This window comes from Paralichthys olivaceus, chromosome 15 (assembly GCF_024713975.1).
Source record: "Paralichthys olivaceus isolate ysfri-2021 chromosome 15, ASM2471397v2, whole genome shotgun sequence".
NCBI classification, from domain to species: Eukaryota; Metazoa; Chordata; class Actinopteri; order Pleuronectiformes; family Paralichthyidae; genus Paralichthys; species Paralichthys olivaceus.
The window spans coordinates 21,402,386-21,426,576 of NC_091107.1; the positions used below are offsets into that span (position 1 = coordinate 21,402,386).

A 24,191-nucleotide genomic window follows, 5' to 3' on the forward strand; every position below is an offset into this window, starting at 1 on the left:
GAGAGGATCAACCAGGACGAATGAGATCAACTGCTCAAATCCACTTTGTCATTATAGCTGCTTTCAGACATGCACTGAACTCTGCAGTTCCTCTATATTTTCTCTGGAGGAGGTGCACGTGTAAACGCAAATGTCCGAGTGAGACGCTCTGTAGTTTCTAGGGACTTTCTCCGCCTGGCTCCTATTGAAAAGTCTCTGGTAATCCAGGAGAAGTCGATGAACACAATAATAATAATCATGCTGGATTCACCAGGAGCAAGTGGGGACGGACGCAAACACAGACTTTTTAACAGTCTTAGTAAAAAGCGGCATTATACACGTAGAAGACACCAAAGAAGATGTCAAGAGAGTTTGTTGTGATGAGAGCCGACAAAAGTGTCGAGGTGCTGTAAACATGATCACATGATCTCGGCAGCGGAGTTAATATGTCACTTCCTGTCTCTGCCTGCTGCAACCAGCTGCTCCACCGCTCGCCTGAATAAAGCGGAGGATTTGTCGCTGTTGTGAACGAGTCTGTGCAGAGAACCTCCTGCTGTGTTGTGCAGGTGTGAAAGACAAACTTTGGTCAACTCTGTAGCCAATTCTCCGGATTTTACCCATACATCATGTCTGAAAAGGGCTTTTGAGTCATTGAGTGCAGTGATGAGATTATAAAATGGTAACGTCATCCATTTAGAAGTAAATCTACAGATATACAATAAGTCATGTAAAGAGTGAAGGGCTCTGAATGCCTTCTCTTACAGCGCCTATAACCACATTACATCCCATCATGGTCACATCATGCACGGACTGTGAAGGTACTTTAAAGATGAACATTCACTGCTCAGCAGGCAAATGTCTGAGGGGCGGACAGAGATCAAGGTTGGTGTAAATAAAAAGCAATATTTCATTGCATTTGCACATTTTATTATGCGCACTTTCCAAGCAAATTCCCAGAGAGCTTATCTTCGACATCAACAGCAGTAGGTTGTATCCAACTTTATCAGCTGTAATTGCAAGCGTGCAAAATTACCTCTTGAATACTCCAAACAATATCAGAGCTGCCATCGATGTTGTTTCACCAGGAATAATGGTGATTTATACCCAGGAAGGAAATGTTTCTGTTAAAGGGTGTTGACCATTTCTTTATGGGCAGAACACTATATCATTTCTTAGGGTGGTGGAAGGACAAAGGAATCTTGTTCTTCTTCCTCCAGTGAACAAGACAACCTTTGTTTTTTTGGATCTGTTTCACAGTGTGCCATGTAACAATCCACATCCCCTCATTACATCATACATTTACTGCTATGGGTGCTTTGCTGATTCATGTTAAAGGTTCTTCAGCATTGTGCCTTCTTATAGCTAAACACAACATTGCTTGTTTCACTAAATTCAATAAAGAAAACTTATTTATATTATTCAACATAACCTTGGGTTTTATATATGCAGTGACATCTGGCTGCACAGCATACCAATTGAATAGCTAAAAATGTTTTCAAACGGAATAATGGTGCTGAATGGTCAGTGTTTCGTCCTTCGGGGGAGAGAATCACCACTCTTCATCCAAATTAGTCATTTTTAAACCTACAAAGAAATAATGTAAAGACACTATGCACTTATTTCTTTCTTTTAATGAGGACCTCCAAGGTCACGTACTATTCAACCCTCAGAGTAAAGAGAGTGAGTCACTGGTCAGAGCAAGGTCTTTCATTTTCGATGAAACGATAACACAGTATGGCTGCTGCATGAGGAGCATTAGACGTGAAGTCTGGTGAACAACAATATGTCTATGCAGGAATATTATATCTTAAGTAATAATGTTGCTACCACTCAGTTTCTTTCATTATTTTTGGAGCTGACATGCAAAGTGAGATGTGTGTGATGAGTCCACATGTCATAGTGAATCTTGATGAGCTAACAGTGAAAACTTGGTTTTCCTCTTTTGTTTTTATTAAGCTATTTCCTTAATTCCAAGCAGTGAGGACGAATGGAACTGGCAGCGCAGCATCAGCCAAAAGAAATAAGCAGTTCAGAGGTCAGGCATACATCATAGTGCCAATTCACTTTAAGTCATTAATTTATTTATGATCTGAAACCCAGTTTCCTACTGCATTATGCAAAGAACACAACTGTGTACGGAAAACGATGCTGCATACGTCTTTGCTCATTTCATAACAGTGTGGTTAAAACATTCAGTGGGTTTCTTAGTAAAATGTTCTTGTTTCCATGAAAAAGGTTGATCCTCTGATGTTTTAGAAAAGCCAAGCTTGATTTAGCATTTGTAAGTTCCAGCATTTTGCTTTAAACAATCAGATGATTCCCAGGCTAAGGAAATAAAAACTCAGTGACCAGCCAAACCTTTCTGATTAATTAAACTCTATAGATCATCAAGGTTGTCTTTACATAACACTGCCAGGAAACCTGACTCCGAAGGCCTTTATAATACATTCAAATGAACTGCAAAAATCACCCCATAAAAGCAGGCCTTTGTGTGTGGAGAGGGCGTAATTCTATGATCTATGGCTCAGCTGCAAGTGTGCTGCACAGCGGCAAACCGCACTCACGGGCCGCGCTTGTAATTCAGCACCTAATGTGGATAATTAGTCTAAATTCATGGAGTGCTTGATTCCTCTGACAGCTACGCCAAATGTTTGACGAAGGCACCAAAGTAGCGGCATCAGTCACAGACGAGCGGAAATGCATTTAGTGGAGGGCCTCATCATGTTTTATTCAATCACAGAGCGATGCTCAATTAATCAGTTTCTGCAATTAAATTAAACATGTACATGCATAAAACATGAAAGAAATATCAGGGGTGTTTAAGTGCTGTGTGGTTCTCAGCGCTCCTTTCACCCAAAGAGATGGGCTTTATTCTCAGGACTCTGCAGCGAGCTCTGACTTTAGTGATGTGGAATTATTTCTCTTTTCTTCTATACTGACAACAGAGTGTGACAGAAAGTGTTAGATTTCACCTTAGTATGCGCTGCTTGATGCAATTCCACCATCCAATGCATTCCTATAAATGTCAAGAGCTGTGTGTTTTCGAGGTCTGTCTGACCCTTAATATTTATTCAGCTCAGCAGCGCTCTACCCAATCATTCCTTATTGCTTCATTGCAGAGCTGTGGCTCTTGGTGTGTCAAGTCTCATTGGCTGCAGTTTGCCATATCTCCCGGCACATGTAATATTGCTTTTCGCTTTCCATCAAGTGCAGGCACGGCCGGTGCTCAGATAAATAGTGACATTTTGCAGTGGGGTGTGAGGTTTGTTTGTGTCTCTTAGTGCCTGAGTCATTTCCATTGCCTGATTTGTATACATAGCACCACCGTCGGCACGATCAAAGGTCTTTCACATGTAAGACAAATTTGCATTTGGATTCATACTCCTGCCAACATAATTTATGCCACTGTGGTTAGATAACAGCTCTGAGATACATGTTGACATTTGCCACATATCGCATAGTGTGAAAAAGGTTATGTCTAATGGATTTAATCCAAGTAGCATCCATAAGATTATACAGGGCCCTGGGTGCCTTTACACATCACCCACACCTCCTGGAAACCCTGCTTTGGTGCAAAGAAGGAGAACATGTTATGTTGTGAAAGTATGAAAATATCCATATTCGAAATGGTTCATGAATACCAGATGCTTATCTATTATATCTTCTGATGAGGTGATGATTTTGCTTATTTATCCTATTAGAAGCCTTTAAGTTGTTGATATAATTGCGCAGATAAACAATTAAAGTTGAGAAGGTTTAAGAAATTCTCACGTTTGACCTTTTTTTGTGTAGAAATCTCTGCCTGTCCACTCCATCCTGAATATAGTGATTTCCAAATATACAAAAAGTCTCAGTGTGAATCAGTATCTTAAATCTGACTTTGAACTGAGTGGAAGGTTCAGTCATCACAGTGATGCTGAGACCTTTTTACTTTCCTGTCACTTCCTTTACTACAGGCTCATGTTTAATGAAACACTGGCTGCACTGGCCCTTTAAGACTGCGCTGCTGGGTTGGTGAAGTCAGACGGATTTAACACTGCGCAAGCCGGAAGCCTAGCGAGAGCCCCTTCACATTACTACTACTGTAGTCAGGTCATTCATTGTAGAGTGCTTTACTATCACACCAGTGATCAATTCTATACAAATGTTGAAGAGAGGCAAACTTTATATTTCAGGTGAAATAGCACACAACATTAAAAAGGCCCTGAACAGAATTATAAAATAACAAAAAGTGGATTTAGAGCATGTTCATAATCCACTTTTTGTTATTTTCTCTCTCTCTCTCTATACACACACACACACACACACACACACATATACATATATATACAGACATATATGTACATATATATGTCTGTGTGCGTGTGTGTGTTGTTATAATATATATATATAATATCAAAATTGTTACTGGTTTGAATAAGTATTTTAAGTGATATAAAATACTGACTGCCTGGAGAAAATAAAACAACCTTTATTTACAGAATAGCATCTGGCATTAGGCGAATTTAAATGATTGAATGGAGGGAAGGGACCCATCAGGATTTAACAGTAAAAAAAATAGGGGTAAGTAAAAAGTAAATGTGCTGTGAAGGTGACTCAGAAAAGACACAACTGTCTGTCTCGTGGACACATCATCAATGGAAAACAGTTCCAGACACTTTTATTTTGAAATACTCGCCGGATGATGCTCATGCTGCTGTGTGAGACTTGACCTCAGCGCGTGGAGGCTCCGGGACCGTGTGTTCAGCGCCGGGGCTGCGGTGATGTGTTGGTGGGCAGAGGAGCAGAGGAGCAGCGGAGCAGAGGAGCGGAGCCCGGAGCTGCTCTGTCGTGGTCCTGAGTGAACTTCTCCTCTCTGACATGACTTGTTGTGCTCTCGGACTAACTCGCCGTGAGAGGAGGACCCGCTGAGGACAGTTTCTCCCCCTCTTGTCAAACTGATGTGAGGAGCGGGAGAGAACGGGACGCACTGACCGGGCACCGCCTGCCACTCACGGCCGCCTCTCCCCTCATCGCCCCGCGGCTCGTGTTTCTGACGGAGCGGCCGCGGGACCTGGACGCAGGCTGCGGGAGAACGAGGAGGGGAAAGTGGGATGTGTGAACTTCTGGTGTCGGCTGAGATGCTGCCTGTGGAGTTTGACGCTGTTTGCGGAGCGTCCGTCCCATAGACTGCAGATCTGTGTGGTGGGATATCTGCGGGACATCCCGTCTCACTAACCGAGCTTTAGATTGTGGAGGAGAAACCTCGGCGTATGATGGAGTACCGCCCGGCACTGCTGCTCCTTGTTGCGCTCACAAGTTTGGCACATGGTAAGTTGAAGCTGGCGCGCGCCTGGTTGTTGTGGGTTATGTTTGCACAGATGGAGCCTCACACCAGTGGCTCCTAAACCAGGTCTCACAGGCTTTATACTGGCTTCCACTGAGAAATACACACTCACGGTGCTCTTCACATAACGTGATTGCACCGTGTCATCATTTTGATATAGTTTCATGGATGCTTTGGATGATACATGCCATTTATGAGCAGTATAATCCTCCTGGATGATGTCATTTAAATGGCCACTTAAGCCAGAAGCCCATATGCAGCAGTCACTGTGTGTCTTGCCCAAGGGACTGAGGATTCACACCAACATCTGCCCCCCCCAACAGAAATGTGACTTGTAATTCTACCTCCTCATTTATCTCTATTATCGAGCCCATTAGATGAAGACGTATCCTCGGCTCGATGGAAATGTGAGAGAGAAACAGCACCATCCACTCACCTCCTCACTCACTGAAGCAGTGGACTGAAGGGAAGTGAGCTGGGAGTTAAACAACGGTGTTAAAAAATGGATGATTTCTTCTTACTGTACTTTCTCTGGATAGAGCCTCGACCAGATGCTGCACGTTAAACTTCTGCTCCCATCTGATTGCACTCTTGTGATGTATCGTGCAGAGCTGGAGCTCCATAGCTGCACTGAGCAGATAGAGAATGGACGCAGAGGTGCTGGATAAAGATGGATTCTGTAGCTCTAAGCTCAGTTTCCTTTGGGTTTAGCCTCCACTAAAATCCCCAGACAATCGTCCAACGCTGCAAATTGGCCTTTGTTGTTTCGCTGCTGTTTTAATGACTCTGTATTCCAATCATTTGCATACACTGCCTTGTGATTCTCGTTCCTCTTACACTGGACTATGGGGAGGAACATCATAGTAGAGCACGAGTCTTACTTGTGGACTGAGTCAGCTCTGGGATGATGAAAACCTGTTTAAATGAGACTGGATGCTGCATCCTCCATCAATCACACACATATATAACTGCTAAACAGCTGCCAGCAGGACACAGGCTCTGTTCCAGCATACCTATGTCCTTGTGTTCTATTCACACAAACAGCCCGACTATGACGTTCAAAAGTAATTTTAACCCCAGCGCAAGTGGGATGTTATAGTTAGTGACAGCCTTGTGTCGTCGGGGCCCGGCCCTGCTGCCGAGGCTCCCTTTTACAAGGCTGTAAACATTGGCTATGAACCTAAAGCATATGAACTCAGCATCTGTGCAAGTGCTCCTTCAGCGACTCCAGACGCTCCTCTGGGACGACAAAGTCTGGATTAAAGCTACTTATTTTTCACTTTAGCAGAACACACAGTGACGTCTAACAAAAAGCTGATACTGTTTATAGCCACCAGACTTTTTGTGAGTTAGAATTTACATTTGTGGAGAGAATTTGCGTCACCCTCTGGCAGATCCAGAGTCGGAACACACGTGGTAAAAGAAGCTTTGTGCTGCGAGATGAACCGAAGAAGGATCCTGGCTGAGTGAGGGCCCCTTCGTGTGGACACAGGGTCGTGTTTCAGCGTCCTGTTTGGCTCCAGTGTTCTTGTCAGTCATCTCTGTCACCATCAGTCAACACAGCGGTCCACGGCAGAGACAGTCGGCGGGGCCATGTGTTTGCCATGCTCTTTTTTTTTAAAGTGACCTGGAAGGCAGGGCTTTGAAAGCAGCCACCTTGGTGTGTCGTGAATGTCCCCAAACAGACCAGTTACCAGATCAAATAGCCCGCAGCAAACCGTGATACCCACACTGTCATCCCTGTTAGCATACTCCACTTCCTTCAGGGGTGGGGGGTGACATGTGACAGGTGACGTGTCATTATTCAAATCCCTTTCTTTCGGACACTGGCGGTTGTGTGTTTTCACATGAGGCGTTTAAGACGCGCTGTAATCCGCAGTGGAGGCTGGGAGGCTTTTAATGGATTGGTCAAGGACAGTTTGACAGGAGTTATAGCTGCTGCTTCGATTGAATCGGACATTTCAGTTAATATATAGTCTCTACAAATGTCACTTTTTAATCCTAGAAAACAAAGAATCAGCTAGTTAAAGGGTCAGTTCACACCCTCACCCCTCCCCAAAAAAAACCCAACACAATGGAGCAGCCTTTCTTTCCAGAAACACAATGTACCTGTTACTCTGGATATTCAACAGGCCTGTTGGCAGCTTTAATGGCGACTATCTAAGGCAGGTCCTGTAAAAACAGTCGACAGGAAATTCTGTGAAATTGGGCTGTAACCCATGTTTATTCTAACTTTAGATTCATCGGTCTGATTTTATAGAGACACCTCATATTCTCTATAAAGCGAAGTGAATGAATCCTGACTGTAATTTCCCAGAGCCCAGGCGTCTTCAGATATCTTGTTTTGTTAGACTATCAGTCCAATAATCTATAGACCATCCGCTTGTCTGTGTATAAACCCTCATATTTGAGAGGATCGAACTAAGAAATCCTTTACTTTAAATATCTGCTGATTGATTTTAGGTTTAAATTTAGGTGGTGACAAAAATCAGGAGACAGTTGTCAAACATTCGACATAAGAAACCAGAATATGTCAAATCTTTTGTAATTTGGGTAAATTGGCCTTTTGATATTTTTTTATGATGCACATCCACTGTGGAAGAACTAATTATGCAAATTTTAAACAGAATTAATCCAGATCTAGTTTGTTGTGTGTCTCATTCTTTTACTCGTGACCACATTGTTGATGTCATCGATTTAGTGTAACTGTGGATGACTCATAACAAGGCAACGTACAGTAGCTGAGGAGGGTTTTGCTATTGGCTTATTGACAACATGCCTCCTTTTTCCTGCAGAGATAAACAGAAGACAGAGAAAGCTTTGTCGCCATTTTTGAAACAGACACACTCACGCGCCCTCTTCCTCCCCCACCTGCCTGCCCATCTGTTCTTAACAGATCAATTAGACTGTCAATAGCTCAGCAAGCTTCGGTATGATACATGGAAATGAGCTATAGCTCCTGAAAATCATTATGATTAAGCAGATTGAACAATAACGCTGTGGCAGGCAGGGCAAAGATCTAAACATCCTCTTCCTGTCATCACAGAATCGTCAGTGTTAATCATGAGCTCAAATTGCCGTTTGAAGCTCAGTTGTCTATTTCCGGTGGGTTTTTTCCTCCTCCACACAGCTGCTGGTCTACTAAATTTAGAAATATGTGATCAAAAAGTGTGGGAGTTGAAATTATGTATGCTTGTCACTGAACTATACTCGTGAATACCCGAGATAACAGAATTTCACAGTCCCAAGTATTCTCGATTAGCAGGTTATATGAGCTTGTGAGTGTAGTAATGGAGAAAGGAAAAACAAACAAACAAAAACATGACCCATATTTTGCCCTTTCCAAATGTAACCACTGGGTGTTTTCACAGTGTACATCTCCATCTGCAAACCACTTCCTCTCTTAATGGCAATGCTTAATATGCCGGCACATTCCGACCACTGAGGGCCAAAATAAACACATGCTGGGGCACCAGAGGCCTCTATCGGGCATCAAAGCAGAGGGACTAAACTGAGCAGGATCTCTACTTAGCAGCGAGCGCTGACAGGACAAGTCAGCTATCCCCTCTCCTTAAAGGTCTCAAGTGCGACCGCCCGAGGGGCCCGACACAATACTGCCCGAGCTCCCCACCTCAGACTGCAGACAGATGGATGGCCCCCAACATTAGTTCCAGTGGGTATTAGGAGGGCTGACCTCTCCACCGCTGGTCATAACATTGAAATAGGGCTGGGATGAGGTGAATCACAGTCCGCTGCCATCTGATTATAATGAAATCTCAGTCAGAGCACAGGGCTGCGTTGCCCTGTGGAGACAATATTTGTACTGCATGATAATTTGTGATGCTACAGTTTCAGACTGGACGGAGCGGGTGGTGCAGGTGATGCTTTGCTTCCCTCTGCAAATGGAGGAACGTTTCTTTGCTCTGATTAAGGCAGGATTAAAGAGATGGAAAATAGTGAATACATACATTTACACTCTGTTTCAAACTGCCCCCATCAAACACTGTCTCCTATCGTCATCACCAGAGAGGCATCTTCCATCCCTGCATCCTCTCTGCCCACAAAAGGGAGGGATGTGGTTTAAATGTATCGTGTGTGTGTGTGATGACAGATAATATCCAGCAAGAGAGCTAAGCCACACACACCATTCACATGGTATTACATTATATATTCAGTGTATATATTGGTGTATGTGGGATTTCAGGCAGATGATTTAAAGCTTCATAATTTATAATCACCAAATGTTTCAGCTCAACTGGACTAAAGTACATCAGCAGAGTAACTGATTCATCGTAGTCATTAAAAAGTAAAACTCTCCAGATGCTAAACCAGATGGGTTTCTACACAGGTGTTGTTGTACAGTGTAAACACAATCTATAAGTCATCATACTCGTACAAAACATTAGAACTAGGCTGCACAGCTACTTCAGGTACAGTAGGATCAACAAGCACTTTTCTCTTGAATAAGAGTCATTTAGTCATTCACAGAGTGCACGGCTGCAGCTGACTCTACACAAACATCCTGATGATTTACTGGCGGGGCTTCTGCATTGTTTTCACACAACCCCAAACCTGACGTCTCCTCTTTGCATATGGTTCTCATCAATTTCCACTGGGGAGACAGTCGCTCGCATCTTCATGTTTACTCAGTTTTTATGATCCACAGACCTTTTCTGCGGTTGCAGTTTGAGGCACAACAATACTTTGCTGCACAGTCAAATGGTCGCCATTGTGTTATCTGCAGGTTGTGTATATATATATATAAATAAATATGTGTCTGAGAACCTGGCGCTTGAAAGCACAGTGTGAAAAGGAGCCAACAGAAAATTGATCATTTTCATCACTGGCATATCAAGGTGACGCTGCAGCTTGTGGGGCGGGTGGTGCTTGTGGTGGGGTTGTGCTGACAGCTTCTGTGGAAGATTTAATGGCTGGCATCAGAGCTGACAGGGACAGCTCTTTTTGAAAAGTGACAGTTGCTGGGTACCTGTTATTTTGTGACGCGAGTGTTGACACACAAAAAGGGACTTGGGGATAAGAGGCAGTTTGAGCGTCTCTTTGGCCTGTTTAGTTGTCTGTGGCGGCTCAGTTTGATGACTGACAGCTCGGCACAATGCCCTGAAGAAAAATGCTTATTAAACAAATGTGACTCGGGTGACGAGGCAGAGTGCCACAGTGACACTGACGAGTGCGGCTCTCAAGAAAAAAAGTGTTCCTTGCATTTAGAGGAGTGATAGACAGCTGGATGATTGGATACAATACTGATACCAGATATTGATCTGGTATGAACTGGAATACAATAAGCATGAAACATAAAATTTTAGGTTTACATCTGTGTACGTTTAGTCCGTCAGTGTTCCTTCGGCTCTGATGTCCATCTACCTTTCACTGTGCTGTTTGGACACAGTTCTTTCTCCAATACAAGTACAATTCTGAGTGTTTCATATATAATCAGCACATCATGGGATCACAATCTAGTCTTCGTGCTTTGCCAGCAGTGTGTTGTCATGAAAAAGGATCAATGAAACTTTATATTACTGAGAACAAGAACACTGCTGAATCATTCAGAATCTTTCAGTCCCCGTCATCATACTGTTCATCCCTGAAAATAGGTCACCTCGTAGATTATTTAGCCTAAACTTCAAATCAGAGAAAAGTTTCACACCACTATTTTTTTTGTAAACTCACCCATACCCCTCTTCCCACAAAGTTATGTATTCAGTAGCTCAGGAAGTCCCTGTCTCAAGCCTTTCCTCTCACGGAGTGACATGTAATCTATGTGGTCAGACGGATAGGAGTAGATGGCCGCCCTGGCATGTTTGTATGTGTGTGTCAGCACGCACAGATCTAATAGGAGCTAATCTTGAGTAATGTTGCTCTAAGACAGGAAACCAGTGGCATTTCCGCTCAGCTGTGATAGGAGGCCATCCACAGCCGGTGGTGTGCCCGTCCTGGAGCCCTTCGTGGGTATCCTCCCTGAAATGAGTGGGAGAGCCAGTAGACTGCTGTGCCTTCAGCTGTGAACCCCTCATGCACTGAAGATTAGTGTTGAGAAATGATACGGCCATTAACATTTGTGACAAATCATGTTTAAAATAGTCCTTTTTGTTTTTCTTGTGTTTGCTCTTTAAGGAAAAATCTACTCTTACTTCCCTCCCTCCGGCATTTTCTCCTCTATTTCGTCTTGTCTCCTCTTGCTCTCATCACTTGCAGCAAAATCGAATGAAAAGTGAGTCTAGTCGCCACATATCACAGTTGCTGCTCTCTTTTTGCTCCAAAGCCTATCCAAATCCCCCCCTTGGTGGAGTCGGTGGAGAAAATCGATGATTGTTACTGGCGGGTTACTGGAACTCAAACAGACAACTCTTGGCAGCATTTGTGATAACTCTAAGGATGTTAGGTCAGTTGTCTATTGGTCCTCTCTAAGTTGCATTCAACGTTCTCTGAATCTTTAAATATGGGGATAGTTTAGTCAAAACAACCTCCACGTTATCGATTTCGATTCCTGAGGAAAAATGCATATCAAAGGCAAAGTTAAACAGTAGAAATCTCCATGTAAAGGGATGTTTTGCTGCCCCCATAGACTTGTTTCTGTGCTTGGAACTTAATCAAAGCTTCAACTCCCGTGTCTCTCAGCCATGTTTTACCATGAGGAACATTTAGTTAAAAAATATCTTTAAGGCTCATTGTCTGTTCCTGTTGGACCAGGAAAGGCACCACTGTTTGCGCTCTATCTACAGTAAGCTGCTTCTGCCTTGTCAACGTGCCCGAACATCCAGCCAAAATGAATTTTGGCTGTTTCGCCAGTGCAAGAGGCCGTACTCAGAGGGAGCGTGAAACAGAGTTGTTAGTAGGAAGGGCATTTTTCTTTTGGTGCTGCCTCGGGAGTTTGGATCTTTTTGCTCCAAATTTCCACGATCCCCACTTCTCAAAGGAGAGAGCAGAAAGAAGCAGCTTCAACTACTGCCGGTGACGCTGTTCACTGACACGAAGTAGACATGATAAAAACACCCAATTTCCTTTTTCAAAGTTCACCCTGCCCATTTAGATGCTTAGCAGCAACATGAGCTCAATTAAGGAGGTTGTCTCTTTATGGCTGCCACTTTGAATTCTCATGCAAGTGCATCATGTTGTTGTGCCCACAGGGTCAAAGAGTAGGAGGCTGAAGAGAAAGCACTCGAGCCTGCCTCCCTCACTGCTGCCAATTTAACTTTGAATGCACATTTGCAAATCAATTCCTGTGGCTTTGGTGAAAATCGAGAGGAGGAGGAGGCAGCAAAGCTGTAAAACAACAAGTTCTGTAAGAGGGGAGCCAGCCCATGAAAAGGAATTGTAGATGAGGGAGGAATAGGAATAGGAAAGTTGTTGAATTTTCTTTGATCGTCATCTCCCGCCCCTCCTCCCCCTCTCTCACTCCTCTGACTCTTCTTTAAAGATTATAAATCTCCCTCTGTTCAACAGTGGCAGGTACTTTTATTGTGTCTGCGCCGGAACTTTAGCTTAAAAGAGATTTTTCTGAGCCATTAGCGGCTATGCCTTTTTAAGTAGAACTGGGCGGGGAGAGCGTTTATCTTGGGCACAGTATGAGGGTTAGCTCAGCTTAGCCGAGGATGTTTTAATCTTTTCACTACAACTCACCACAGAGTGATAAGGAGTACAGGCTTTTGATAAATTGCAGTATTCTGATTTATTTTCAAGTCCTCCATGCCGAAATGAAAGACATTTCTCACTCTGTCTGCGTGGAAGAGTTGATGGGGCTGAAGTGCCAACTGTGTTTTATGTCCTTTTCCCTGCAGGGCTGTAGTAAACTGCATATTCTGATCCTATGTGTGATGACACATAAACCCTCTAAGAGCTGGTACTGTTGGCACAGGAACTGGTAGCATTGAAGGACCTTCAGCAGCAGCAGGGCAGTTCAGGTACAAAAGCGTGAGGGTTTGTGTCGACCTCGAGACTGAGCCTCATACAAATATCAGACAAAATGACTTTCAAATTATAACTGGAGTATTCTGCATTCTGGGAAAGGTGTAGGTTCAGAGTGAATATTTGCATCCAGAGCTGTAGAGATGCAGAAAAAGGTCTAACAGGCTGTCATCCAAAGCAAACAGCTTGTCAAGTAAAATTATGATGATGAAATGAACTTTTCCATGCTCTCAGATCATCAGGATCAAAACATGCACACAATATCTTTCTCTTTCCTCACCTTCCAACTTATTCATTTATTGCTTCTTTTTTTTTAAAATGATTAACTGTCAAGTGTGTCTGCAGCATCATAAGGACATCTCGAATCACACGCTTAAAAAAAACAGTTGACAGTCACTTATTTGACCCATGACTTTTTCTTGGGGATTATTTCTGGAAACTGGAGAGGAACTATTTTCATATCAGTACAAAAAATCATCACATCATCAGTCAAAGTAACTTTTTGCGTGCTTGGAATAGGAAAAGGCAAAATAAAAATAATAAAAACCTCTATTTCATTGCTTTCAGTTACTTAAATGTTGACTTCCACAACTACAGATGTCACTTTGCTTTGTATCTTAACTGGTGTCAACAGTCGGACCCCCACATGCACATAAATCGTAGACCCCATTATTGTAGCATTTCTGTGCCAGTCAAGAGAGCTGGAGCGATGTGACGTGTATGAGTTACTGGCTGTTGTTCTGATGGTTTTGCCTTTTCAGAGAGGATGTAAATCTGCTTAGGGATGAAAGCCCACTTGTGTCGGTGTTGAAATAAGGCTGGGGGGTTGGCGGCGACAGCTTGGAATCCACTGTAGATCTTTGGCAGTGGTCCTCTGTACTTGTTTTATATTAGCAGGGCACACTGAGCCACTTGTTCTTGTAGTGGATGAGAAAATCTTCAGCCTCAGCACTTTGCCACCCTCCATTACAGAAAGGACATTGCAGCAGGAGTTTGCACTCCCTGTGGCTGCTTTGTTCCAATTCTTCCCATTCGTCTTTGTGCACTCTTACCTCACGCGCTATTTCTCTGTCGCACTCTCGGGCTTTTTTTCTCTCCTCCTCCCATTTTCCTCGTTCAGACCACTTTGAAGTTTTCTGACAGTAATTCACAGTGTATATGCATATGTCTTGGTGTTAAATATAAACTAAATAGAGAGCGCTTCATGCGAGTCTTTGATTTTGAGTTTGTCAGTTTGAACTCACCAGGTAGGCTGGGAAAGTTCATGCTGAGTTGAATTGATTAAAATAAACAGTTTTCTGATTTTCTCTGCTGGAATAATCACTCTTGTAATTAACATTTTCTTTGAAGGGATGTATTGTACAACTTCCAATGTAAAGCGAGGACCCATTGTTCGCTGGATTGTAATCAGCACAGGGTTATGGAGGAGACATCTACACTGATATGTTTGGAATATCATAATGAAAGGCATTACTTTCTTTTACTCCTGGGTTGAGTTGTTGCGCCCTCAAAACCGACTTTTGGAAATACTGCTGGCCCTGCTCCTGTTTAACAACATTGAAGGTTGTTTTTTAATCTTGACGGACAGAAACTGAGAGGTTCGTGAATGATGCTGCCCACACTGCCTTCTTGATTGGATCTAATCCCTAGACTACCCTTAGTGTGTGCAAAGCATTGCCAACACTGTCAGTAACAGTTCCATCTTTCATGGTTTCAAGAAAAAAATCCCAGGTGTTTATTTTCACCTTTGCTGCTCCTCATTCATTGCTTTTTCTGCAAATAAGCAACGACTGTAGAGTAGACAATCTGCTTCCTGTTGACACCGGCAGGCTCCTTAACAGTATGGACATATTAGTGTGGATGTAGCCTATGGGATCTTTATTAAATCTGAAGTTAACACAAACATAGTAAACCATGAAGCCTGGAATTGAATTTTGAACTTGTGTAAAAGGTGCAAGTGGAATGAAGTTATTAATTATGTGTGTAGTAGTAGCAGCAGTCTGTACAGTTTCTCCCCTTGGTGTTAATATGGACTGAAAAGCTGTAGGATGATTCTAATGAGTTTGGATCCCTCACCACTAGTGTAAATTACCACTGAGAAATATTACCAACTGGATTTTTAGAGACAAAAAAATCAAATTATTTTTTGTACCACTTTTGATGACTGACAGCCGTCAGATTTACAACGTAAATCACTGACAAAAATCCCTCAAGTGTGCCACAGCTCTCTCGTGACATGCCAATTTAGAGATTCATTTGTCTCTTCTGCACACAACATTCTGGTCAGACAGATTCTGGCTCTCACACGCTGGACTCCCACAGCCTCCCTATGGTTTCATTAGCTCACATGTAGCTTTGAGAGTTCCTGCCATCCTGCTGTAGTACACCATGGGCAGGAACTAATAGGTCCTTAGAGGGTCCAGGCTTTCCTATTAGACACCTTTTTCAAGACAACCAGTGGTGCTCTGCTGTTTCTGATAACCCAATTTGAGTTTGTCTTTTTCCACCCTCTTATCTTATCTTTCGCCAGCATCTATGCTTACTTTGAGCAGTGTCGTTGCTTCTAATCACAAGCTGCTTTCAGACATGCATTGAACTCTGCAGTGCCTCCGTATTTTCTCCGGAGGAGGTCCAAGTGTGAACACAAATATCCGAGTGAGATGCTCCACAGCTCCTGCTGACTCTCTCCACCTGGCCTCCTAGTATAAAGTCTGTTGGAATCCAGGAGAATCTGATGTGTGAACACAGTGGGGGGGGGGGGTTGATGGTTGATGAAGCAGACACAGACGAAGATGTGAAGAGAGTTTGTGGTGATAAGAGCCGACACCGACGTCTGTGTTTTGTCAAGAAAATCACGTGATCTCCGCAGCGGAGTCGTTGCGTCACTTCCTGTCTCTGCCTGCTGCACCAGGCTGCGCCACCTCTCGCCTGAATAATGCGGAGGATTTGTTGCTGTTGTGAACGTTTCTGTGCAGAGAACCTCCTGCAGTGTTGTGCATGTGTGAAAATAAACTCTGCCAATTCAAATACCCTCCAGTTGAATAGCAGCACAGTCAGAGTCTCATCAATATATTTGTGCCATTGTTCTGTCATACTATTGTAATTCAAGTAATGGTCACTGTCATTGCAGTGGTGATCTTACAGATTCAGAAAATTTCACACGGAGGTTCACCTGAGCTGTACCTTTTGCCGAGAAATGATTTCACCAAGTCTAAATTGGATGGTGGGGGTATCATTTTAAGAGCTGGTGTTCAGTGGTTTCCACTTTGACGTCCTCTTCATGATATTCAGCTCAGTCTCACATGGTGGCCTCTTTCCTCACTTAAAAGCCTTCACTTTACATTTCCACATGGCTTGTTCCAACCAGCTCCGACTGTAAAATTTATGAGTCAGCTCTTAAAGACTCTGTCCTGCTGAGCTCTCACCACAGACACCCCCGACCCAGCCACCCTCAAAAACCTCACGCCAGACCCACTCAGCACAGCCATGATACACATGCTGCCTTAAAGCTAATAGATGGTCTGTATCTGCAGCTCAGAGGCCTTGAAAGAGGAGAGGCACTTTACAAAACAAGGACAGTTTTGTGTTTTTGTTCCAGAGGAGACCAATTATGTGGAAATTCAGTTTTGTAATGAATTTAATATTGATGCATCTGAAGTATTTTCAGAGGTTAGTCCTGCATTGTAGAATTCAGTGGCAAACCACAGAGATTAAAGTTTGTTAGACTTCCATGGACCAATGGTAGCAACCTTGGAGAGTGCCAGCTGTCTCCTGGCAAGCAGTAAATGTTTGTCCATTATGCCTCATTCATCATTTCAACCACAACTATGGAACAGAGCACAACTCTTTGTTTTCACACCTTGAAAGTTTGCCAAAAAACTTGATAGTGCAGTTCTTTTTTCCTATTTGATCATTTTTTATGAGTATGAAGTCACAAGTAAGGACAAAAAGAAAATGCATCACACGTTATGAGTGTAGCTCACAGTTATTTCATATTTACACGTTATTTCTGGTTCCAATTGTATGTAATGCAAAATCACATGTTTTGTCCAAAGCACGTTTGTGGTGACATTGTTTCCTTAACGCTAACGCTAACTAGAAGTAATTTTAAAGCTTCAATTCCTTTTCCTCCTACTCTATTGTTGTGTTATTGCACTGAGAGCAAGGCCATCAGACAGAAATCACTTTAGTGGAGTTAAAAACTTGCAGATGCTTTGTCACTTAGAAGAAAGGACATTTTGACAGCTCTCTTCATCAGGTATTATTAGGAAAGTAAGAAACTCTGAATTCCCTCTTATTCATGAACCATCACAGCCCATTCTATGGTTTGGCCAACGTGGCACTGTAACGTAACAGTATATACATATATATATATACATATATATATATATACTTGGCAGACACGTCTATCCAAACAAAGCATTTTTAGCCTTTAGCTGAACAATGAGTCACTTCATAAAAGCAGCAGCATATGGGTGAAACTAAACTCAAGTGATGCTGATTTCCATGTAAGGCTGAAGCTACTGAAACTCCTTAATGCCGAAACAAAACAATTCATGGTTTCTGTCCTGTTTAGAGCACAAGCGTTCCAACCACGCGCCTGCTGTGACTGTTCAGAAAACGCAAAGTTGCATGATACAGCCCTGTGTGCGATGGGTATACTGCAACAGTGAAACATAGTTTTAGTTTAAAAACAGCATAGCTAACTGGTTGAGTGGGAAGGCAAGACATACATAAATACACTGCTGCAAAGTCATTAAAGCTGCACTGGAACAAAACTAGAAATCGCTGTTGAAACGCACCTCCTGTCGTCATTCTTTCATTTGCTCTCCAGGGGGGATTTTCACTTGTGCCTCGTGGCACTTGAGTTTGTGTTATTGCTTTTCATACATAATTGTGCTACAAACATGCTGTCATTCAAATTGATGGGGGAGGAGTAAAGATAGAGGGGGAAGAAAGCAATTTCAATGATTGGGAATAAGAAAGAAAAAAACCTATGGGAATTACCAACCCTCTATCTTGGTCTACCTCTCTCTCTGTATTTATTTCTGATGTCTGCAAAAGACAAACACATCACGTTTTCATTTATAAGTAATTTGTACCTTGCAGAGTGATGCAAACTGTTCTATCCAATCTAGAGCACATTTCCCTATGTTTTGACAATATATAACTTGAAAACCATATAGAAAGAGGATGTATTTGACATTTGCACATGTTTGATATCTGAATATTTCAGTTCAGTCAACCTACTTTCCCATGAATTCTGATTAGCACAGTTCTACCACATTTTCTTCTCTCATGCCTCGCCTCCAATGCCGGAGAATTTGCTTTTGGTTTGATAAATGCAGAATTTAGAGCATGTAATTTCACACGTCCTCTTGATTTATACTTTGGATGTAACTGTTGAGCAATTACATTACATGCTCATTTCACGCAGCCGGGTTGTCAGTGATAAAGCTGTGTGTTTTTCTGCAGCCGTTTATGAGCACAGCTCATGAGGTTTGGAGAGAGGGCAACTGAGGGTGTTTTTATAAGTTGTGCCGCCTACTTGCCTCTTGTGTGCAGAGGCCAGAATGTAAAAACAGATTGAGGATTTGAATGTTCAGTGTTTATTATAGGCCTTCCCACAGTAGTGCTACCACACTCTTTACATTCTGAGTCTGTGATCAGTCTAAATTTGTCTTGTCGTCACAGTTGAAAAATCCACTTTTTAATAACAAAAAAGCCTAAAATTAAACATTTTTCACCATTTAGAATTAACGATTGAGCAGATATTTAGCTTTTTAAATACCTTTAACAACTCCGCAGTTACACAGATCGTTAATTCTTTGCTTTTATCTTCAGTCTGTTGTCTATTGTCTGAGCTTTAAAACACCAAATGGTGTAGTTTGCTGTAATTATAACCCAAATTTCAGCCCTTTTTTTTGCCAGTTAACACTCAGATTCAGAAATCATGTTATTACCATTATATTTAGAAAGATTCTGACATCCTGCCCTTTGATTAATATAATCCTAACCCTTTTCTTTTGCCTGTGCTGTTGTCTTTTCTTCAGGATCCCGACCCAGGTTGGAGGATGCTCCTCCTCGGATCGTAGAACACCCGTCTGATCTCATTGTGTCAAAGGGCGAGCCGGCCACCCTAAACTGTAAGGCCGAAGGTCGGCCAGCTCCTGTGGTGGAATGGTACAAAGACGGTGAACGCGTTGAAACCGACCGAGAGGACCCTCGATCCCACAGGATGCTCCTACCCAGTGGCTCCCTCTTTTTCCTGCGAATTGTGCACGGGAGGCGAAGCAAGCCTGACGAAGGAGTCTATGTGTGTGTGGCGCGCAACTACCTGGGCGAGGCAGTCAGTCGCAATGCATCGCTGGAGGTGGCAAGTAAGTGTCTTAGCATGTGTTTCGATATTACCGAACCAAAAGGTAGAAACTGAATGGTTAATGGTTAATGGCTTATATGAAGCAGCTAAATAGGAAATGAATGAGTGTGGGGGACGGATGATGTGACAATGATCCTGAAGACGAAAGTACCAAGAATGATTATTTTCATGATAAGATGACCATATATGTCGATTGAAAATCACATAGGAGTGGATTTCACCCTTTCGAGCCGTGGCGTGGTACCATTTGTAGATAAGAGAAAACAACGTAGTGTCTGCTGCTATACAATTAGTCTGTGTAAGAAAAGATAGCCAGTGCTTCTCCGTATATCAGGTGTCAAACATCATGTTATGTTTTATGTGGTTCCAATAATAAGAAGTGGATTAAATCTCAGATAGAGTTCACACGTAACGATGTTAGCCGCACTATAAAAGCAGAGTGCAGAGGCAGCTTCAAAGGACTCTCTGGTCTCTTATCATCCCCATCACTCGGCTGAGTTAACATAAGACACCACCCCTGACCTTGGCGTCAGATCTCCTGGCAGCTTGCACCCTGAGGCCCCCCCCCCCCCCCTCCAACCCTCTTACCCTCTATCATGCTTCCCAGCCTCCGACATCACATCCTATCTTTTCCTGCTCTAGAGAGCCCGGCTTCTGTCGGGTTGTGATCTGGCCTCCGCGACCATGCTTGTTAATGTGGATAGCGAAAAACAGATAGCGGCTGTCGCCACTGGACAGGACAGCTGGGAAACTTTTTAGCCGGGAAGGGAGGAAGGCCCACTGTTGGTTTGCACCCTCTTGCTAAAAGATGTTAGTTCCTTAAAATTCAACAAACTCCTGTCAGATGTGTTTCCAGCCGACACCCGAGTTTTTCTTTATTTCCTTGTAGCAGAGCTGCTTGTGATTGGTGGCACTAATGAAATGTGGACAGGGTCAATTTAATCTTTGCTTTTTGATTAGGCCATTACCTTTAGTGTTAGAGGATCACCAGAGTGCAAGTTTGTTTTGACAGCAGTAGCAGCAGATTTTTTATAGAAGCGTTTTTATGAATACAAATGTAGTTTTGGATTTTTCTTATGTAACACTCTGAGAAAATAATGTGACTACAGCTCAGGTTATTTATATAATGGACAAAAGCACTGGAAGTATATGAATTGGTGATATATTATATTGATATTGTCAGCCAATGTCAGTAAATGTAAATACTAAACAGAAAATGAAGTTCGCTTGTCTACTAATGAAGACAAATGAGTCTCAGCATCATGCTGCCAGCAGTGAAGATAACATTTTTTAAATTTTTTTTCTTTCACTCTGGCATCTGCTTATTTCGCCCACTGTTTAAAGGTGAAGCCATCCCAGGACTTTTTTCATTGCATTAACACAAACCAGCTGAATGCACTGAAACCGCCTCCACTCCCCGAGAAACAAATCTGTGAAACTTTAGACTCCTGTCAAACACCTCACAGCCGGGCATCATATTTTCCTGAAAGGCTCCAGCCTCTAACTTAATAATCAGACAGAATTTCCTCTGACTGTCTCCACAGAGAAAAAAACAGCCCATGAACCACTCGCTATCCGCTGTTAACAGCTGGGATCTGCATGTGCGGTGTGTCAGTCACCTTACCTAAAAGCTTTTCTCTTGCAGCATGAAGAATTGCCTTTCAGCTTGCTCTCGCTCTGTTTAGTTATCAGCACCAGAAGCTGCAGGGTGTTTGCGATAGAAGCTGAATATGGAAACCAGGCAGGTAGAATAGGTGCAGGTGTTAAGAATCACTCGTCACACACATGCTCAAGAAAAAGTGCTAAGGAATAGAGCCAGAATCCCCCTCCCATCAATGTTTTTGTGTGGAATTTCTTTGACTGTGCTTCTTTTGAGCTCCCCTTTGAGTTTCAAAGTAGCTGCGTTTGCTTGTCTTGAATCATGACATGAGGATCACGCTTCACCTTTACTGTAATTAACACCGATGTGATATTTCTGGCAGCGTGCTGAAGATGGCAAGACAGTCTGATCCCTCTTGTAGGCCAACATTGACAGGATCTCAAACAAGGCTCTGTGAGGTTGCGCGGGCTCGTGTTTGCAGTCAAAAAGCCTTGGTGTGCTTTCTTGTGTCTCTTGTCTCTCAGTCTGCCGGGTCATCAGTCCATCAATGTTTGTGTTTGTCCGGCTTTCTCTTGCTTTCTCTCGCCCTTCGGGAGGTGACATTCTCTGCAACTGTCTGCAGAAAGACACAGGCAGAGGGACAAACTTGGTGTGCAGCACTTGCTCTCACAGATAAGAATCCCTAATACACAGTGTTGGAGGGAAAACTGTAAGTGTGTGTCTTGTTTCTGCGTCTACCCGCACACAAACCGGCAAACACACTTTTGGAGTATTGCCTTTTGGGGAGAGAGTATGGGAGAGAGAGGTTATACAGAACAAACAGTGGCCTGTGCCAAACCAGAGCCAGTGCCAGTTCCTCCCAGTCTCCTCTGCATGGCACCAACGGGACCGGAGGTGAGGCCATAGGCAACACAAACCCGCCCGGTGCTGCCAGCGGGCTCAGCGTGGCACCAGAGAACGCGCAAGATGGCTTTTTGTGGCATGGTGTCATTTTGCTCCCCAGCCTGTGACTCGGAGGCACTGGGGGCGAATTGAGAGGGAGCTGCATTGTTGGTGTGTATATTTGGCATCAGGGTGGGAGCCAGCACAGTGGGAAGGGTGGAAGGTCCAGGAGGTTTAACCCCTCAGAGTCCATCTGGTGGAGGCTGAGAGGCAGGCAAGGTGTTGAAGTCCACTGAGTATGAAGGTAAAGGGCAGATTCGTGGCGCACTGACAAACATACCTGACCCGAGAGCTCGTCCAGGAGTGGTCCAAGACTAACTAGCACAGATAATTGTAAAGCAGAGATACTGTATTACTACAGATGGCTTCTCTTGACATTTTCTCATGTTGCACTGAAGCAGCAGTTGATCAATGAGTCGGTCAAATAAACAGAACACTAGACACTCCTTAGCTGTAGTTCAAATGTGCACACGGTTAAGAATTTCATCTTTAAAGTGGCACCCAAAATGTATCTTTTGAACACAAAACGCTCCGTGCAGGTTTAAAACACGGTTGTGAAATGTTTGTAGATTCCTCACTGACAGAGAACATCTGTGCGAGTCGGTTTGAAATCAGTCCGTTGTGGTATAGTCCACTGTTTTTGGAAAAAAAAGTAATTTCACACAGCTCTTGCATAATTTTTCTCGCTTTCCTTAGGAATTGTTTGAAACATCAGTGCAACAGAATCTGTTCCTTAAGTGTTTGCCAATAGGGAAGGTTTGACCTGTTGATGGTGCTTAATAAAGATAGAGGAAAGTTGGATGAGGACCATGGGGATCATGTAGGTTTGCACATAAATTCTGGGTAAACTGTTCAGATTTCACTGCAGAATAACATGCTGGACAAATTAGCATCACTATCCCTGGACCTCTGTTACAAGTACACCTAAGAGTAAGTCCTGACAAAAACATCTGTCGATTTGAGACACATGAGATGTCCCAAACTGTTTTTAAACCTGAGTCTTGAGCATTGTTTGAAAACAACCTCTTCAAACCTGAGGGTTTTCTGAAGCAAACAGAAACATGAACCAAATGATTTTAGTAATAATATATATATTATAATCATTGCTTTTTCTATGGGAACTCCAACATTTGCCAACATTTTCAGTTCAGCTCAATTTCTGTATTGTTTACACTAAATCCCAAAGGTTTTAGCTCTCATGTTGTTTTTTATATCCTGGTGAGAAATACAGGTCTTTTTACATGTTTCATCAGTCTTCACCTCTGGTTTGCCCTGACACTGGCTCTACTCACCGAAATCCTCCTCCCTCCAGCACAAATATATCTCCCCCCTAAGCCTTTGCTCGGCAGGCACATTGAAGTCTGTCTCTGAATCTATTAAATCGTTGTCATTGAAGTTTAGTTCAAGTAACTTCAAGTACTCTGCCTGTGTCGCTCCCCTCAGCCAAGTCTGCTGCCATTGTCTGAACCGGGGACTTTGAAACCTTTTTTCTGGGATGAAGACCATAATAATGATAATAATTATTTAAAGAATACACATCCCTTAGTGAATTTTGACCTCTCAACATGAATTTCCGCAAATTACAATGCATTTAATCTGTCACATGTATTAAAAACAACATGATACATGATGTGCATCCACCTTTTAAGGGAGAAGCACAAAGACATAGCCCCTGGTCCTCAAGTGATATCTACGCATATTAACCCCTTCAGCCAATGATCCCCGAATCCAGCTTTCCTATCCCATTCCAAGATTGATTCAAAAAACATCTATAGGCTCTTTAAGATATTCAAAGTTCTCAAAAAGCTTTTTAATGATCACTTGCTGTATTGTCAGTTTTAGTCTGTGTTTGTACAATAATTCTTACTCATTTGTGTGTGTCCATTTTCAGGCATTCACACACTGACAGTCACCCACTCAATAACTCATTAGGAAACGTTCAGCTTAGTTACCTCAGCAACACTTCTCACTTATTAACGTCATGTTTGATAAATGGATTTTTGATTCATGAACTGAGTTTCAGGCTTCGCTAGGTGTTTCCG

At 42.9% G+C, this 24,191-nt stretch overlaps 1 protein-coding gene across 7 annotated transcripts in view; it reads left to right on the forward strand.

Moving 5' to 3' along the window:
* The window catches only part of robo3 (roundabout, axon guidance receptor, homolog 3 (Drosophila)), a 151,821-nt gene that overhangs the window by 63,128 nt on the left and 64,502 nt on the right, over positions 1-24,191 (forward strand). For 5 of the 7 annotated variants that reach the window (XM_069509950.1, XM_069509946.1, XM_069509948.1 and 2 more), the window contains exon 2: positions 19,282-19,608. In XM_069509950.1, the coding sequence (XP_069366051.1) occupies positions 19,282-19,608 (327 nt within the window). Of the gene's footprint in view, positions 1-4,688; positions 5,290-19,281; positions 19,609-24,191 lie in introns of those variants that run through there. The other 2 variants (XM_020085902.2, XM_020085898.2) reach the window with 2 other exon arrangements.